This window comes from Corvus moneduloides, chromosome 9 (assembly GCF_009650955.1).
Source record: "Corvus moneduloides isolate bCorMon1 chromosome 9, bCorMon1.pri, whole genome shotgun sequence".
Classification (NCBI taxonomy): domain Eukaryota; kingdom Metazoa; phylum Chordata; class Aves; order Passeriformes; family Corvidae; genus Corvus; species Corvus moneduloides.
The window spans coordinates 23,624,323-23,642,440 of record NC_045484.1 but is presented as its reverse complement, the minus strand read 5'-3'; the positions used below and the strand labels follow the sequence as shown (position 1 = coordinate 23,642,440).

General features: G+C 57.6%; 1 protein-coding gene across 1 annotated transcript in view; it reads left to right on the top strand.

Moving 5' to 3' along the window:
- The window catches only part of LOC116447986 (phosphatidylinositol 3-kinase regulatory subunit gamma), a 77,864-nt gene that overhangs the window by 2,215 nt on the left and 57,531 nt on the right, over window positions 1–18,118 (top strand). Inside the window, exons 3-7 of the mRNA XM_032117848.1 lie at window positions 3,206–3,301; window positions 3,538–3,615; window positions 11,946–12,077; window positions 14,875–15,076; window positions 15,428–15,513. Coding sequence (XP_031973739.1) covers window positions 3,206–3,301; window positions 3,538–3,615; window positions 11,946–12,077; window positions 14,875–15,076; window positions 15,428–15,513 — 594 coding nt within the window. The remainder of the gene's footprint in view (window positions 1–3,205; window positions 3,302–3,537; window positions 3,616–11,945; window positions 12,078–14,874; window positions 15,077–15,427; window positions 15,514–18,118) is intronic.

The window sequence follows — 18,118 nt, the reverse complement described above, 5'->3', positions numbered from 1 at the left end:
CCTGGTGACCCCAGCCAAAGCCATGGTGCTCTCCTGCTCCGGGATGTATGCAGCAGAAATGGCTGTCCGTGTGGGCCTGGGGCTGGGAGAGCAGCATCGCCTTCAGCTGTGGCAGGAAAACCTGCCCAGCTGTTGGTCTGGCACCTCAGGAACCCTCCTCACCCAGTTTGGGACCAGCATGGTAACCAAAGGGGCAGCCCCTGTGCTGGCTAGGCATTGGATGTGCCTTGGTCTGGGTTTAGAGGGGCACCGACTGCTGAGGAGTCCATCTGTCCATCTCCCTTCAAAATACGGTTCAGGACCCCCTTGCCAGTGTGATTTGAGCTGGGGACCCCCTGGTTCCTGGGCTGAGCACAGCACCATCCATGCCCATGTGTGGGGTTGCCATGCGGTTCCTGAAGTGCAGCCCCACAACCACATGGGAAGGATACTGGGCCCCCCCACACCTCCCCTCACCAAAATGCAGGTGCTCCTCCCCGACCAGTGCGCCAAGGCAGCCGCAGTCCCAGCAGCACTGGGGAGGCTCCCTGAGCAGCTACGTGCTGGATTTGCAGGAGGGTGGAGGCCACTTTTTGGGGCTATTTATCCTGCCACGCGAGGGGTTTGAGCCCCCTGCCCAGTCCAGCTCAGTGGTGAGACCTCTGACTGCTCAGCAGGCAGAGCCCTGGAAAACTCAGTGCCGTGGGGAGGTTTCGGGTGAGACAGGAGCAGACCCCAGGGCTCTCCAGCCCCACTCACCAGGGAAGGTGAAGCCACCTTCTTGTTTCTGCCTTTGCTGCCCCTCACCATTGTGTCGTACCTGCCGCACGCAGGGGTGGCACAGGCTCCTCTGCGAGGGAGATGTGCCCAGGGACCCCTGCCCGCAGCTGCTGGGGACGTGGTGATTCCCTACAAATCAAGGAATGCCCGCAGCAGGAAGCACGGCCTGGCTGGAGAGCCAGGCCCGTGTGGAAGGTCTCAGTGCAGTCACCCCAGCCCTGCATGCACTCAGGTGAAAGGATAACCAAATTTTAGAAAACATAAAATCCATAGTTTTTAGTCAGGAGAAAAGCCCTAAAGCCAGGTTTTGGGGTAGGTTGGGGAGGCCGCTGCCATCTGCAGAACGTGCTCTGACCATGGCCAGGTGTCCATTCCTGCTGTCCAGGGGGACACTGGGTGCTGCCTTCCCAGTGCTGTGCCATGGGGTGCCCCTCCATGGGGTGCCTTTCCCAGGGTGATGCCAGGGTGTGCAGGCACCTCAGGAGGGGACATTCTGTCCCACAGCCACATCTTTCTGCGGCATGGGAGCAGTGTGTGCCATTTTGTGTCAGTTTAAACCCAAACCTGCCAGCTCACAGGATTCCCCTTAGAGTAAAAATCTCCAACGTCCTCTTGGAAGAGAAGGTACTTTTGTTTTGGTTTGGGGTTTTTTTGAAAATTCTTCCCATACTGATTCCATTTCCAGATGGAGGTTTGAGGGACGTTTTTTTGGCAAGTCCTAATTTATATTTCTGCGACAGCAGCGTAGCCCCCCTGAGTGCCCTCAGTTCCCACCGAGCCCTGCTGCCACACAGGGACCCTGAGCTGGCTCAGGCCATGGAGGGAGCCCTGAATGACAAACACTGCATGTTCCAGCCATGCCTTCGAGCCAGGGCTGGCTCCGCAGGGAGGAATGGTCCTTTTTTTAATTAAATAACATCCCGAAAATGGCTCTGCAGCAGATCTGAGTCCCAGGGGACTTCCAAGATCTTGCTGGCTGTTTTGGCCCTGACTCGTTGTCCTGGGCGGCCCCACTGCCACAAGGCATCACCTCCATTTCCCCTGGGGCTGGAGTCGAGTGGGGCAGCAGGGGTCCAGCCTGGCACAGCTGGGGGCCATTCCGGCCATTCCCAGCAAGGAGAAATTTTTTTTTTTTTGCAGTCGCCACCTTTCCCCCAAGCCACTGATTTGGAGGAAAAGCCCAGTTTCCCTAATTACAAATCCACTCATGCAGTGGGGATATTTTTGCATGAGTTTCCAACGATGCACTTTGCTTTTAACCCTGCCATCTTCCCTGTTCCCAGCCAAGGCACCAACACACCTTCACTGAGTGGCAGAGGGGACTCCCTTGCTGTGCTTGGGGGTTGTGGCCGTGCCTGGGGACTGGATCAGCCACCCACGTGTGGGAGGTTTGCATCACTCCCTGTTCTCCAGGGAGCACCAGGGCATCACTGTGGTGAGGATCAGAGCCTGGATCTACCTGTTGCAGCCAGGTTGTGTTTTTGGCAAAAGGCTGAAGGCATCAAGGCCCTGCCCAAAGTCCCTCTTTTATTTTTTTCTAGCCTTTCCACATGCTGTCCATGCTGCAGCAGTCACACAAGGCCCTGGTGTGCTGCAGTCCGTGGCAGCCCCTGCCCCTGCCAGCCCCCTGCCCGCTGCCTTTCTGGGGCTCCAAAGGCCACTAAAGAGAGAGCAGGGAGAAATCCCAGCACTGCACTGCCAAGGTCTCCATCGGGTTTTACCCACACAGGAAGGGCTTATCAGCTGGGGTGATAAAGACAGATGGATGGATACAACATGCCCTGGGGTAAGGACAGCCGCTCTCCTGCCTGCCAAGGGGTTTGCTCCTCTCTGCCATGGTCTGGAGTGAGGTGTCCTTGGTCTAAAACCCAGCAGCACATGGGGATTTGTGCTGTGGGAAGCCTGTTTGGCTGAAGGGCTCTTCAGGGGCTGAGGGAGGTCTGCACCAGCCGAGGAGAGACTGAGTCCTCGCTGGGCCTGTGCTCAATCCTGTTGTGCACATCAGAGAACCCAAGCAGGTGAGAGCTGCAGAGAGACACGTCTGTGGTGGGTATGGATCTGGGTCCCCAGCTCCTGCCTGGTGTCACTACGGGCTGTGGGTGATGAGAGGGAGCAGTCTCAGTGCCATGGGAAGGGAGGCGGGGAAGGGGTTTTGGCCTGGAGGATCTCCATGCCCAGGATGGGATGCTCCCCACGGGCAGGGCACATGCCTGAGCAGGTCTTTGTATCACAACAAGCAGCTGAGCCCCCAACGGTGACTCTTATTGCAAAAAGAGGATAAAATAAAGGGAGAAGTGCTCCAAAATTAGACACGCATGAGCCAAAGCATTGGTTGTGGCTGTGCCAAAGCAGCAGCTTGATCCTGTCCTGGGGCAGCTGAGGAAAGAGTCTGGAATTCCTGCAGGCAGGAATTTCCAAACCCCTTCTCCCCTTCTTTCCACCACAGGACTCCCCGGGCAGGCAGAGCTCACGGAGCACCCCGCCCTCCCCGAGCAGGCGCTGCCCACCGTGGCCAGGCTCATCGAGGCGCTGGAAAAACAAGGTACGGAGAACCACGGCCCTCATCCTCAGGGCACAGCCGGGGGTACTCACAGCCACCTGCTCTGCCCTGTTCAGAGTGCCCCGAGAGCATCCCTAGAGCCAAACCTCTCGCCGTGCCCCCCGGCACCCGAGGGCAGGGCGAGGGAGCGCGGTGTTCTGAGCCCCTGCCTGCTTCCCCCGTGCCGGAAAGGAGCCTGTGGGCTCAGCACTGACCCCTCTCTCCCGTCTGTCCCCCAGGGATCGACAGCGAGGTGCTCTACAGGTCCGGCCCCGGCGTGCTGGGGGATGCTGAGCTGAAACAGGCCCTCCTGGCTGGTGAGTCCCGGAGCCGCATCCCCTCCCCGTATTCCCAGGAGGGAAGGGGGCTGTGGAGGTGGTGCTGCCCTGGCAGGGAGGGGTTACGGCTCCAACGTCATTACAGACCTAATCCCAGCTCTGTGAGGTCCTGCCTGCATGCAGACCCCCCTCTTCTCCCCGTGTGATGCAGCCAAAAGTGATGCAGGTTCAGGGCTGGGGTGCTTCACTAGAACCTCTTTTTTTTGGGAGGGGGGATGGAGTGGGGGGAGAAAAATTCTTGGGTTTTTAAATCTCTAGGGTTTGTGTCTGAGAAGCAGGGCAGGGAGAAAACCTCTTGTGGATTGGGAAAAAGAAAGAGGAAAGGGAAAGCTTATGATTTACAAGAATGGGAAGCTGTTTGCAGGACTTGGGGGCATGAGCAGGGTGGGGAGCAGGGGAAAACCATCTCCCCTGAGCTGCTTCTAAACCCCCGGCTGGGATAGGATGGCACGCGGCGAGGGGCGGGGGGGACGCGATGCATCCGGTGTGCTGCTCAGATCTGGGTATTTGGGGGGTGGGGGGTGCATCGAGCATCCCCATCCTCCGGCCGCGGTGCCCAGAGGGCGGCACTGTGACACCAGGCACGGGCGGCCCCGCACAGCCCCGGGCTGGCCCCGCATCCCACCGCATCCCGGGAGCTGCCGGCCGGGGGGCGGCGGGAGCCGGGCGGTGTTGCTGGGGAGAAGGGCTGTGATGAAATCGCTATATTAAGCACCATGACCTCATCGCTTCCCGCGCACCGGGAGCCGAGTCCCGCCGGGCGGGGAAGGAGGGATGCAGGAGAGGAGAGCTGGAGCTCCCAGGGATGCTCCTTCCCCACTGCCCGAAGAGGACTGCGCTCCCCGCGGAGGTGATGGGGGCTCGGGGCACCCCACCACCCCACTCTTCTCCCCCGGCTGTGGGCTGAGGAAGCCCGGAGCAGTGAGTGCTCTTCTTCACAGCTTGTACCCCGGGCCAAATTGACTGGCTGAGCTCTGAAGGAGGTGAAGGCATCTGAGAGCAACCCCCTGGACTGCCCGGGCACTGGTGCCTAGGCTGGACAGGGGCAGGGGCAGCAACAACAGCATGAGAAGGATGCTTTGTTTTCCAAGCACGCAGGAGTTGTGGGTCCTCTGCTGTTCCCATGCAGCTGGTGCAGCATCCCAGGCAGGTCCAGGGCTCCCCACAGGGCAGCACTACAGCAGAGTTACTGCCACAACCCTGCTCAGCCTTCGGAGATTCTCCCAGCCCTGGGGCAAACCCCACTGGCTTGGGCAGAGCTCTGGGCACTCGGTGGGTCTGTCCAGGTCTGTCCATCTCCCACAGCAGGGCCCAGCACTGGTCAGAGAAATGTCATTGTGGTTTTCAAACCATTTGAAAGCCCTTAAAAATCACCAACAGCCCCAGGAGACTCGATACTCTCAAGCCCACATCTCCTCTGGGACTGAAATCTTTAACTGGGCACCTCAGGGGGGTGCCCCATGTGCTTGGCAACACTGAGCTGGGCAAAGTCAGAGCTCCCCAGAGCTGCAGGGGGTAGGACAAGTCTCACACTTATTAGCTCTCTGCTGAAGGGGCTGATGCTCAGCCTTGCCAGAAGGATGCTCTGCAACAAGATGGGAATGACGTTCCTGCCAGGGTCAAGCATCCCAGCAGAGGCCAAACTTGGCAGCCCACTCCTACTGCAACCTCCTGCAGACCACAGACCCAGTGGTGCTTCCCCAGGACCCTGCTGGAGCCCATATTGGGCTGGGGAGGGCAGGAGAGCAGCTCTGCTTTGGCTCCCAGACAAGCCCTTTCATCGCATTTGGTGGAGTAAAACTTCCCTGCCAGAATATTGGAGTTCGCCTGCCCCATGTGTGAGAAAACAGAGGCAAGAGTCACATTTCCCTTCCTCCCATGCTCCTGGTGGTTTGTCCCTCCAGCATCCCATCTCTGCCAGCAGCCTGCCTGCAAAAGCCAAGCTTCATCCTGGGCAATGGGGAGAAATCAGAGCCGGGGTTGGTGGTGGCTGGAACCAAACCACGGCTCACTGGGGAGAAAACCGGGTTCTCACCGGGGGTTTCAGCTTCCCTGTGAATACCCAAATCACGCTGGTGTTTGGCAGTGGTGGCAGGAAAACTGATAGACAGTGCAAGGGAAAAGGAACAAGGGCTGGAAAAGTTGAGATGTTGGTTTTCTAACCCCCAAATCTCAATGTGTCAGAGAACTCGACATGTCTCCTGCACTGAAAGAGCATCCGAACTTCCAGTGGGGAGGAAGAGGAGGACCTTGGGAGACAAGGAACCATGCAAGTCAGAGCAGCCCTGGCAGTCCCCAGGAGCCCATGGGCACTGTGTCCCCAGAGCTGGCAGCACAGGCACTCATCTGAGTTGTGCTGATTGCGCCCTTTCCCCATTCCTGGCCTTTTTAGAGCCCTTACCCGTGAGGGATCTCACCTGTGGGCAGCCCCTGAGCTGGACATCAGCCATGTTTGGGATGAAGGTTTCCCATCCTCATGGCAGCATTGGACAGAGTGGTCCCACATGGCTCTACAGCCTGAGCTGAGCCTGTCCCCACCCTGGCACTGGTGACATTCTGCAAGTCAGTGGCATCTGACTGCTGTCTAGAGCCTGTGCACCAAAATTGGTATTTCCATGATGGATGGTGCAAGAACAATTAAGAGAGGCAAGGGGAGCATGCACCATCACTGAACATGAGAATCAGAGTCACATGGTGGTACCAAAAAGGGACTTAAAGAAAAGGTGCAGCTCCATGGTGAGGGGAGCTCACCAAAGGGTGGGAGGTGATCAGCCAGGAGCCCTGCTGCAGTGTTAGGGAAAGAGTACGGGCCAAAAGAGAGGAATAAAGCAGTTTTACCCTGCTGCCCCCAACACCCCCTGCAGTGCCTGGCTGGGGGCTGCTTCATGCTCTGGGGTATTTCTGTGGCGTGGGGTCACACACTGACCCCAAGAGTTTCCAGCTCCCAGCACTCCTGCTGTCCCCTGTGTGCAGCTCAGGGGCTGTTTGAAGCTCAAGGGGTGGGGCAAATTACCTGCTAAATCCACAGTGCCTGGGGACATGGGGCGTATAAGCCCCTTCAGTGCCCAGTCCTGATGTCTCACCCCCCCCCCCCCCCAAGCTTGCTCAGGGTCCTGTCCCCGCCCCTCTCCCCCCGGGACGTGGCAGGCAGCCTTCTCACGGCTGCTGCTGGAAACTTGGGACATTCTCTCTCTGGGCGATAGCAGCAGAGCTGTGGGTGGGCTGGTGGGTGCGGGAGCCCTTCGGAGCTGAGGGACCCGACCTGGGAGATTTGGCTTGGGAATGGCTGCAAAGCGTTGTGTGTAATGGCCGGGCAGCGCTTTGCCACCGCTGAGTAGGGAAGGTCTGCATCCTCATCCCTCCTCCCTGCGGGGGGACAGCGCACAGAGACCTTGCAGGGCCCTCACCCCAAAGCTCCGTGCGTGCTCCCTACGGCTCAGATGGGCCTGAGCCCACCCGGGATGGCGGCGAAGCACTGAAACCTCCCCCGCACTTTGGATAACCCCCTCTCTGATCGGAGCTCTGGAGTCCAGCTGCAGGCGTAAACACCGAGACCCTTCCCCAGATACAAGCGCAGCAATGGGAAAAGGCTGCGCTGTTGTCAGGGCCGGGCAGGAGCCGGCTGCAGCTCGGGTGCCAGGGAGAGCGCGTCGGCAGCGAGAGGCGGATTGGAGCCGGTGTCTCCGGGCGTGCCGGGCTGCGCTGCCACCCTGCGCGCTTTGATCCGGGCCCGGGCGCGGAGCAGTCTGCCTGGAGACACGCTCACGTGCCCGGGAATTAGGTCAGGTCTCGGTGGGGATTAGCGAGCGATGGTGGGTCCCGGGGCTTCACTGGGGCTGCCAGGAGCTGCTGCTAGGCAGAAAGGGTCGGGGAGCGAGGAGCAGCTCGGGGAGGCTCACGCCGCTCCCCCCATCACGACGGTGTGGATGCACAGGGAGGGAGCGGATCCCCATCCTCATGCCTGGGATGCCACAGGGGATCGGTGGCTCCCAGGGGCTCCGGTTTCCCCTGGCCGAGCTCACCCCACCAGGATGACTTTCCTCCCGAGGCGCCCCGGTGCCTGCGGCACTGCTTTTTATTTATACCTGCAGTGGAAATAAACCCCGTGTCGTCAGAGCCTGGCGAGAGGCATGAGCTCATCTCTTATATTTGGTGGTGATGAAAGAAGGGTAAATAAACGGCAGCGGCAGAGACATCCCTGGCAGACCCATCAGGGAGAACTGGGGGTGAGTTTTTGCCATCCTCTCCCATTGCTGCTGGGAAAACTGAGGAAGGGGATTGCCTTAGGGAAGGTGAAATGGGGGAAGACAGCCTCAGTGAGCACCCTCAAAGGGGATCCCAGCGCCCCTACCCTGGCTGAGTGCAAGCCAAGGGTATGGTGAGGTGAAACCCAGCTGGGAGAGTGTTTGGGGCTGCCAGGAGCCCCTGTGCATGGGCTGGGGGTGTCCTGGCAGCTGTCAAGTCCCCAGCACAAGATATCAGCAGGCTCGCTGGGAGATTTTACAATGATGCTGAGACAAAGCTGGGAAATATTCCCTGATTTGGTGCACAGTTTCCCTGTTAAACCCTCCCTGTGAGATGCCTGGTCAGGTCCTCAGACAGGCGGCACCCATATGGACGGGAACGTACAGCCCACGACTGGACAGCAAGGACATCTCTCTAGCACGCACTGACAATTAAAACTGAAAGGTCTGGAAAGAGTAGGGAAACTCCCAAGTCAGTATTTCAGTCAGCCCCAGGGTGGTTTGGGTGCCCCTCTGTCACAGGGACCACGCACCTGAGAGCATCTCGCTGCAGCAGTGCTCGGTGGCCAAGGTCCAGCTCAGCCTCTTGGACTCCCTGCTGGGAGAGGGGCCCTGGGGGCTGGGCATCCTCATCCTGTCACCCACGAGCTGCTCAGGGGTGTGGGAGCAGCCGTCACCTGTGGCCACACGCAGGGGACAGCTGGTTACCAGGACCCGCTCGAGCCTGTCCTTCAAAACAACCCCCACCTTCCCCACAAGCCCTCCTGGCCAAACATCCTCCGCGTTTACCGAAACCCTGGGCTTACTCACGCCTCCCCGGCTGGCTGCAGCTGCGGGAGAGGTCCTGGAGTTTCCTGCCCAGCCTGACTCAGCCCAAAGCTCCAGCACCTTTCTGCCTCCGCTGGGATGTGGGCTCTGAAATCCCAGTGGGAGGAGGCTGGGAGTCTTTCCCTCTGGGCTAGTGGTCAGCCCACGCACCCTGACCCCAGTCCCAAATTTATTCCTGCTTTTCACCGCTCCACGGGCAAGGCATGCTCTCCGCTGGTCCCCGGATGCTTGCTCTGCCAGCAGGTCAGCAAGCAGGTTGTGTGCTGGAGGGGGTTGGTATGGGGTCGAGGTTGGGGTTTTGGGGTGTTTTCCTTCTGTATATGGCAGGCAGATGGAATCCCTCCGTCATTCCTCCATCATTCGCCTGGGGATAGGATGGGAACATCTGGAGAGCAGCAGGAGAGCATTGACTCATCCTGCAGCTTCATTAACTTCTTATAGCTGGTTATCATCTCCCTCAGATAAGAAGAGAGCAGCATCCGTGGGGTCAGGCCGGCGGTAATTGTCTGGGAAGGCTCCGGGGTTAACCCTTCCCCAGCTGCTGGCTGAGCCTCCCTGAGCTGAACAGCTCGGAGCATCCCCCGGTTGTGCTCTCAGCCTGATGGAGACCCCAGCTCGCCGGGGCAGCTCTTGGGGCAGGAGGAGAGTTCCTGCTGGGGCAGGAGGATGCCGCTGCATTTCCAGGAGGATGGGGACAACAGGCTAATGGCTATTTCTAGTCGACGTACCACGGAGAATGGTGCCATCAGCAATCAGTCCCCGTCAGCGAGGTGTGAATCCCCCTGGTCTCCCCATCACGCCTCTCTCTGGGTGTAAAGATGTTTTTGAGTCTTGCTTTGAAACCGGCTGAGCCTTCCCTTTGAACACCCCCCAGGCTCTTGCCTAACGAGGCAGACAAGCTAATTAGGCCACGGTGGAGCCCGGGGCTGATCGCCTGGGGCCAGAGCCCGGGCAGCGGCCCCTTCCCTGCGCAGGAACAGCTTGTGGCTGCTCTCCTCAATCCGTGCCAGCATCCTTAAGGCGAGTGACAGGTCCCTGCAGAAACCTTCGTGGCGGGTAGGAAGGGCTTTGGGGTTTGCTCGGTGCATTCCACTGATGGGAAAAGCTCTCTGCAATGCAATGAGACCCCGGGACCCCCCAGTAGCATCCCTGGGTTTGAGCCATGCACTGTGTGTATTCAGCCCAAGACAGGTGTTGGAGCATCATGTGGGATCCCTGACCCCACTGTCCTACACCTGCCCAGCTCGAGACAACCTGCCAGATCACATCTCCAGGGCAGGTGCTAGGAAAAATGGGGAACTGCTGTCATTCCCCTCAAAACCTGGCAGAAATAACCCTTTTGGCCAGCCAGGAAGGTCCAGAATTGTGGCTGGAAGATGAGAGCATGAGCACAGACCAGAATGGGGCCAGGGTGCAGCTGGCACAGCCCTGCCCACCTCGAGGACGCCAAGGGCAGAGTGGTCCATGGGGCAATGCTGTGACTTTGTGGGGTGCCAGAAAGGCAGCACCCCATTTGCCCTGGGTCACGTTTGGCCACGCTGGATGGCTGCCTACCCCAGTGTGGTGGCATCTGTCCTGGCTGTCCCCACTCTGCCCCGGGACACAGTTCCCAGCTGGCCGGGTGCTTGCTCCTGACAATGAGGTAGCGTCTCCCACGGCTGGGTTAAAGGCTTTGCTTCGGGCATTGGCCAATCTGTTTTCTCTCCATCTGGGAGCCAAATGGAAGGCACTGGCCATAAGGGACCCACTGCAGCTTCGTGTTCCCACGCAGGCAGGCAGGCTCTCAGGCTGCCTGGCCCACAGCAGGGACACTCCAACGAGAGGAGATCAAGGTCGAGGTGCTCCAAACCAGCTTTTCCCAGCTGTTCCCCATCCCAGCCCTGCTGAATGCGTGTCTCTAAAGCCTTGTCCCAGGAAATAGCGTTTCTCCCCTCTTTTGAGTTTATTGCCCCAGAAGGAAGCACAGCTGGAATGGTTGGAGACTCGCAACATTTTCTTTTGGAAAATGCTGGGCTGGGAGATGGAGCATCTCCCAAAATGGCACCAATTTCAGTAAAACTGCATCTGGGGGTAAAGACCCAGCAAGGGGAGTGGAAGCGGGCTCCGAGCAAGGCAAGCCCACTGTCTTCTCTGTCACTCCAGGCCATTTGGGGCCTGACACAGCACCTTTAAGAAAATGACAAATTTGATTTTCTTTTTTTAAATTAACCATTTCAAACCATTCCAAATATCTTCATCTTTTTTATTATTCCCAAACCCCCGTACCCCTCACCCTCCAAATTCTCCTACAAGGAGAATTTCAAAACATTGCATTTGGGTCCAGTTTGAATCAAAGCCAGATTTTGAAACCTTCAGATCTTTGCAAAAGGCACCATCACCGTCCAGACAGCCACCACCCAGCCCAGCCAGGATGGGAGACCTCCAAGACAAACACATGAGGCAATACCAAAGGATGCTGAAAGGCTTCTTCCCCCTGGACCATGGTGAAGCAATGTTCCTGTGCTGGCCTGGCCGTGGGGCTCAGACAGACACATCTCACCCTCTGTCTCCTGACAGACCGTGAGACTTTTCTGCTCCTAGCACTGCCGCTGTCCTGAGCCCAGGACCCCTGAGCCCCGGCTGTGTGGCCTCAGACCCCCTGTGTGCTTTCCTCCATTCCTGGAGCATCCTTCAGTACCTCCCCAGGGCAGCCGCCTCTCAGGGTTGGGAGAAGTGATGCCAATTGGGGAACATTCACAGAATTTCAGGATCACTGGGGGTCACATGGGCCTTCAGCAACTTGAATTGCCTGGGAACCATAACCCCATTCCATGGATGCATTTTCCAAGCAGTTCCTGCCGGGCTGGGATTGGCACAGGGCACCCAGCCCTGATAACTGGAAGGTTCCTGGGGCAGTTGCTCAGTCCTTCCCATGTGTCCTACTCTGCAGTGGGAGCCCAGTGGGATGGCGAGACTCCCTGTCCCATGCACTGGATGTAGAGTTCACACAAAGCAGAGTTGCTGCCTCGTGCTCTCCTTGGGCACGTGGAACTCAGGGTCAGTGGAAATTTGGACAGGAATATTTGCTGGGGGAGTGGTGGCAGTGAAATCATGCACTGCCACACTGCGGAGATGGGGGCATGGGCAAAGAAATCCTCCATGTCTGGAGGAAGGCCCACAGGGATGGAAGAGCTCCGAGCTCTGTGCCAGAGGGGAAGAACCACAGGCTCAGGGTTCCCTCTGTCTCTCTCCCTGCAGATGCCTCGGCTGTGGATATGAACCTGTATGAGGCCCAGACGCTGGCGGATGCCCTGAAGTGGTACCTCCAGGAGCTCCCCATGCCCCTCATCCCTCCAGCTCTCTACAGCGACTTGGTGCACATGGCTCAAGGTAAGCACACATGGGCTCCGCCTATACTTGGGACCTCTGTGGGGCTGGAGAAGCTTTGGGAAGCCCCTAGAAAGGTTTCCCAGCATCTCCAGGGTGTCTCTGACCCCATCCCCTGCCCACTGCTGCACCAAGGGCAGATCCTGAGAAGGGCCATTGGGAACATCACCTGTGCCAGAGCAGCACAGCAGTGTTTGGGAGATGCTTTCCCTTCTCTGGGAAAGAAAGGGACATCCAGGGGGCTGCTTTGCCCCCACCACAGTGGGGTCTTCTCCCTCTGCAGTGCCAGGATGGGCAGTTGCCAAGACTGGGTGATGCCGGCCCCAGACGAAAGCATTATTATAATATTTTGGCTCTGCTGCCTGGGAATTTTTTCCTGTAATCTCATTAACTCCTGGCTTTATATGGGCACAGAAAATTCTTAGCTTTTTCAGCTTAGTGCCATTAGGAAGTGTCTTTAGATCCCTACAAGCTTTTGTGCTTCTGTGCAAATGTATGAGACCATCAGGGTTTTAGTTCTATTTGATTTCTTTTCGAATAAACAGAGCAGGGCTCACACCCAGGTCAGCAGAGCACACGGTCCATCCCAACAGTGAGCCTGGACCAGAACCCACTTCAAGTGAGTCCTCACAGAGTCTCTCTGCCTCTCCCAGCCTGAGGCCCCATGGGCATCACCAGGTGCACAGGAAACCCTTGCCCACTGTGTTAGGCAGGACCTGAACCTCTTGCTGCCTGTGAAACCAGGATTTCTTCTCCTTCCACAGCAGCTCTCATCTCGCTGCCAGTTGCTGCAGTATCCTCCATGCCTGAGCGTCACCTCCCCATCCTAAGCCAGATTAGTGCTTGGGCAGATCATGTTCTTGGCTGCCTTAAGAGGCACCAAAAGATCACCCGTGGCCAGACCAGCATGGCCTTTTCCTACCATGTCTTGATGGGAAAAGGCCACGGGCTCTTTGTGGCCTCCAGCAAGGCAGAAGGGACGCACGGAGAAGGTGAGGAATAACTCACACCCCATCCTCCCTGCCCTGCACTGAGACACAGAGCCAGAAGAAATACCCCTGGGGCTGATGGCACAGAGAAGCTGCCTTCCCCTGACCCGTCAGAGGAGAAATCAAAGGCTGCCTCCCTTCCAAGGATAAAAATGCAATTAGGAAGCAATTAGCTGGGTTGCCTCGTTAAGCAACTTCAAAGGGAAGCGCCTTTCCCTGCAGCCTGTGCTGCAGCGGGCTCTGCTCCTGGCACAACAGGGGCAGGAGAAGGAGGGGGCAGAACAGGGGAGAAACCAATAGGAAGAGGATTTCTCTGGGGCTTAAAAGAAAAAATTAAAATATAAGTCTTTGAGGAGACGGTGCTGGGTTTTGGCAGCCTGCCCTGCAAGGCTCCTCTGCCCTGCTTGAGGCTGAGAGCTGAGAAAGCAGCACGATGACCACCTTCAAAAGGAGGGGAGAAACATCCCCAAATTCCCCCTTTGGCTGTGAGCCTTCTCCTGCAGGATCCTCTAGGTGCAAGAAAAGCAGGAATTGTGGCAGGGGAGGCCTGACGCAAAGCTAAACATCCCTCAGGAGCAGCTTGTCGGATACGAGGGCTCACCAACACCCCATTGCCAACGCGGCTGGGTTGCAGACCTGCTTTGGAGGGGATCCCAGGCCCCTGCCCCTCTGGCTCTCGTGCACCCTGGCTCCAAGGATGGATGTTGGGAGCTGGCTGGGCACTGGCCAAGCATCAGTCCTGGTGCAAAGAGCCACGGGGAGCTGAGTCAGCCCCCAGCCGAGCCGGGCTTTGAAGCCAGCTGAGAGCAACCCAGCCCTGGGGACCTCCCTGTCCCCAGCAGATAAAAGGGCTGCGACAAGGCAGGAATGGAGGATGGCTGGAGAGTGGCTGTTTCCTGTGCCAGGATCACAGTCCCAGGGCGCTGAGCTCACAGCTCACAAGACCGGGGAGCCCCTGCCAAGGCTGCCAGAGGGCATTGGGGACATGGTGGGAACTCATGGGCTGCTCGGGGCACCCGTGACAGTGGCTTTGGCAGCACCTCTGTGATGTGCAGTGCTATTAAGTGCCTCATTTTATTCATATGGGCAATCTGAGTATCACTGGAAGCAGCTGTACCCCAGTCAGCCCTCCCTGTGCTGTGTTTCATGGGGTGTGAGACCATGGTGTGGGGTGTGCAGTGAGTGTCCTGCAGCCCAGGTGCACATTATTTTTTCTTCCTAAAAAGCCTTTTCCCTCCCAGCTTGCTGTTTCTGCAGGGTAGGGCTGAGCCTTTAAATTCAGCTATCTTCCAGCTGGTGCCCATTTCCCCACCTCTGCTTTGCTCTGCCTTTACGATGGCTTTGCTCTGCATCAGGGCAGGGTTCTCGCTCTTCTCCATTTCAGCAGCAGTGAGGGATTTTGAGGTGCAGCCCCTAGCAGGTGAGCAGCTCAGCCCTCTGAGCTCTCTCCCTGGGTGTGCTGAGAGGGAGAATGTGCTAAAGGTACTTGACAACTTGATCTGGGGTGGTGGTGTGAATGGGTAAATGGGGCAGGCAAACCCCAGAAAGAGGTGGTCAAGACCGTGAAGAAATCACCTCTGCCCACCCTGGGATATCCATGAGTCCCACAGCCTGTCTGGGAAGGGATGGGCTGCAAAGAAATCGTGGTGGCAGAGGTTGTGGTCAGGTTTATTTTTGGGTCTCTGGGGGGAGTAGAGAACTGCCACAGCTCATGCCCTGTGTGTTGGTAGGTGCTGGGCTCCTGTGAGAGGCAAGAGGATGCCCCAACTTCCCAAACTGATAATTTTTCTCCTGTGTCCCCTCTGCTACAGAGACCCCAGGCCTGGAGGAGTGTGGCCAGAGAGCCAGAGCCCTGCTGGCCCCCCCAGCCCTGCCACAGCCGCAGGCACTGCTCCTGCGCCAGCTCGCCCGCCACTTCTGCCGCCTCTGCCAGGGCAGCCACCGCAGCCGCCTGTCACCCCGGCTCCTCGGGGAGCTCTTCGGGGAGCTGCTGCTCCACCCTGCGGCGGCCAGGTGAGGTCCCCTGCCGTGCACAGGACAGGGCGGGTGACAGGAGGGTGTCCATGGACACACTGGTCCCAACCCAGCTGGTTTTGCTGTATGACAGCCCACCAGTACCCCAGCCACAGGGCTCTCCAAAGGGGGAGGCCAGATCTGGAAGCTTCCATTCCAGCTGTGATGCTCAGACATCACACCCGTTCCCAAAGTGACCAGGCATGATGCACACATGAGACTGGGGTTCACAGCATGGCCTCAGTCCCACAGCAGATCCATTGGGGTAGCTGGCTGCTGTCCTGGGGAGTTGGGGGTCTCCAGGGAGGTTGAACTGCTGGCATCTTCACACACCTCTCCTTCTCCTCACAGCACCGAGGCAGGCCCTGAGCTCCGTGCAAGGATCCTCGAGTCCTTCATCATGGCCAGTGAGGTGGCAGAGCTGCCAACAGCTCCTGGTAAGAGATGTCTGGCTGGTGGCGGAGGGGGGACAGCGAGTGTGACATTCAGAGCAGTGATAGCAGCAGGTCATGGGGCAGTTTTGGTGGCTGGTGCAGTGACAAGAAGGTGCTTCTGTCCCTGTGGCAGTGCCCAGGCTCTGCTGGCTTCCTGTCCCATTTCCCTCTCTCCGTTCTCCTCAGAGACACTGATTTGGGGGCATTTCTTTGCAGCCCCTCAGGTCTGCAGCTGTTTTCTGGCTTCATGTCTCTGCCATTGTGCTCTGGACCCTGGGTTTGTGATGCAAACAGGTTCTGCTCCCCCATCTTGGAGGCTCTTGGTAGGGGGCTCGTGTGCAGCTTGTTTCAGTGAGCAGGGATCTGAATATAATCTGGGAGGAAAAAAATAGCAGCATGACCATAAAATGGCAGGATGGTACTTGCTACAGGATCCAGTCAAGGGTTATGATTTTTGACTTGCATTTAGTCCCCACATGTGCAGAATCATGCTGCACCCACTGCTGCCTCCCCCACAGGGCTGCCTCCATCCCCAGGGTGGGGATGAGGACAGGTACTTGCCCCCCACCTCTCCATGCATGGACAGCAGCCAGGAGAGTGGCTTTTTCTGCAGATGTTAATGAGCTTCACCCCCAGGGCTGCAGTCCTGCCCCTTTCATTACTGGATGGCAGCTTGTGATCCCATCAGTGTCCAAAACTGAAGCATGTGCTCCTTGTGCCCTCTGCAGCACTCCAAGGATGGGGGGAAGTGGTCCATCCTAGCAGGGATGTACATGGGAGGGAGAGAGGGTGCTCAGAGGAGCACAAACCTCAGACCTTGAGGACCACAGAGACCCATTCTTGTGGGATTCCATCTCCAGGTTGTCACTGAGACCCATCTGTTCCCCCACACCAAGCTGCCCAGATGCCTGAGAGGCACAATTGCTTCCAGCCCTTCTGCTTGGAGATATGTTGGCACTGTCCCCAGTGAATCCTGTTGGTTTGTGATGTCTCTGGGTCCTTGTCACCACCCTGCCTCCCTGGGGGATGGCCAGGCCAGGCAGGATTACGACTCTTAATATTCCTCATAAATCAGCCCTTTCAGACCTGTCATCTCATTTATTGCTCTCCTCCAAGCTCTCACCCATGAGTTTGTCAGGATACATCTGTCTCTTCCACCTGCTGATCCAGCTGATGGGCAGCTGCAGCCCAGCAGACCCCGGCGTCACTGCTGCCATCCCCACACTTTGTACTGTCATTGGTTGTCACCACCCCAAACTGAGGAGAGGGTTTGGGCAGGATCCTGAGGGCCTCATCCCCTTTCTGAGTCAAAATCTCCCCCGTGGGCATCCCGCAAGTGTGGGGCAGGAGACAGGACACCAGGACTCGCTGTGGGACTTCAGGCAAGTCCTGCCACCACCCCTCTCTTTGTACCTAAAAGTGAGGATATTATTACTCGGCTGTCATCACATTAGGATGTTGGGAAGCTTAATTAAATGCCTGCAAAGCGATTTTGAGAGCTGCAGATGAAAGGGGCTATATATAAAGTGCAAAGAATTATTATTAGCGGTGCGGCCCATGCCCTGGTCCTGCTCCCACCACCCTGGCCCCACTCCCTGCATCCCGGCACCGGGATTATTTTGGTGCATGTGTGGAGTTGTGGTTTTATAATTATACATGTAAAATAGCTATAAATACCCTGCAATAACACGGCGGCTGTGTGCGCATAGCACAGGAATAGGAGTCGGGAGCTGACATAAGGAAACCGTGGTGTGACCTCATTCTGACTCAGATGTAAATATACCTCATGTGAGGGGGCAGCTGGGGGGCTTGGGGCTGCTTGGGGCTGCAGGGACAGTGGCCTCCTCAGCAGGGAGAGGTTTGGGGAGAGATCTGAAGCTGTCTGCTAACTCCAGGGAGGCTCCTGCAGGGCCAGGATCCTTTCTCTCCCATGCATCCTGGGACTGATGTGGGACTCTTTGAGTCTTGGATGTTAAAATCTTAAAGAATAAAAACGTCAGTTATGGAATTTGGTTCCTGGAGGGGCTTCTCTGGGTGAACTTGCTGTTGTTGAGTTTGCAGCGTCCCTTGCTCTGGGCACTGCTCCTGGGGGGTCTCTTTAGCTGTGCTGCGAAGGAGAAAACGGGTCTGTGCTGGCTCCTGAAAGTTATTCCTGGGATGCAGCACTGGGGTCATGCTGGAGGCACTGGTTTGCACAGGGCCATGCACTGGTTTGCACAGGGCAATGCCACAGATCCACGCCGAAGCTGGGATGGAGCCTGGGGCCAAGTGACTGCATTCAGGCCACCTTGCTGTGCTCTCCAGCACCCCGGGGGGACGTTTCTCAGCCCCGTGGGGGCTCAGGGGGGCATACAGAGCCCACAGCAGGATCCCAGTGTCTGGGAAAGACTGTTTCCCGAGCAGGGTGAGGGGGCAGGGGAAGGCAAAGGGAAGAAGTGATGCAAATACCAGCTCAGCTGAAGGAAGATGACTTCATCTCCTTTTCCTCTCCTGGTGCTATTTATAGTCACTTTAATTTACTCCCCTTTGCTTTATTATCTCTCCAAGAAGCCGTTAGCCCTCAGACAGCAGGGTGCCTTTACTCACCATGCAGCCCAAAGTTCTGAAA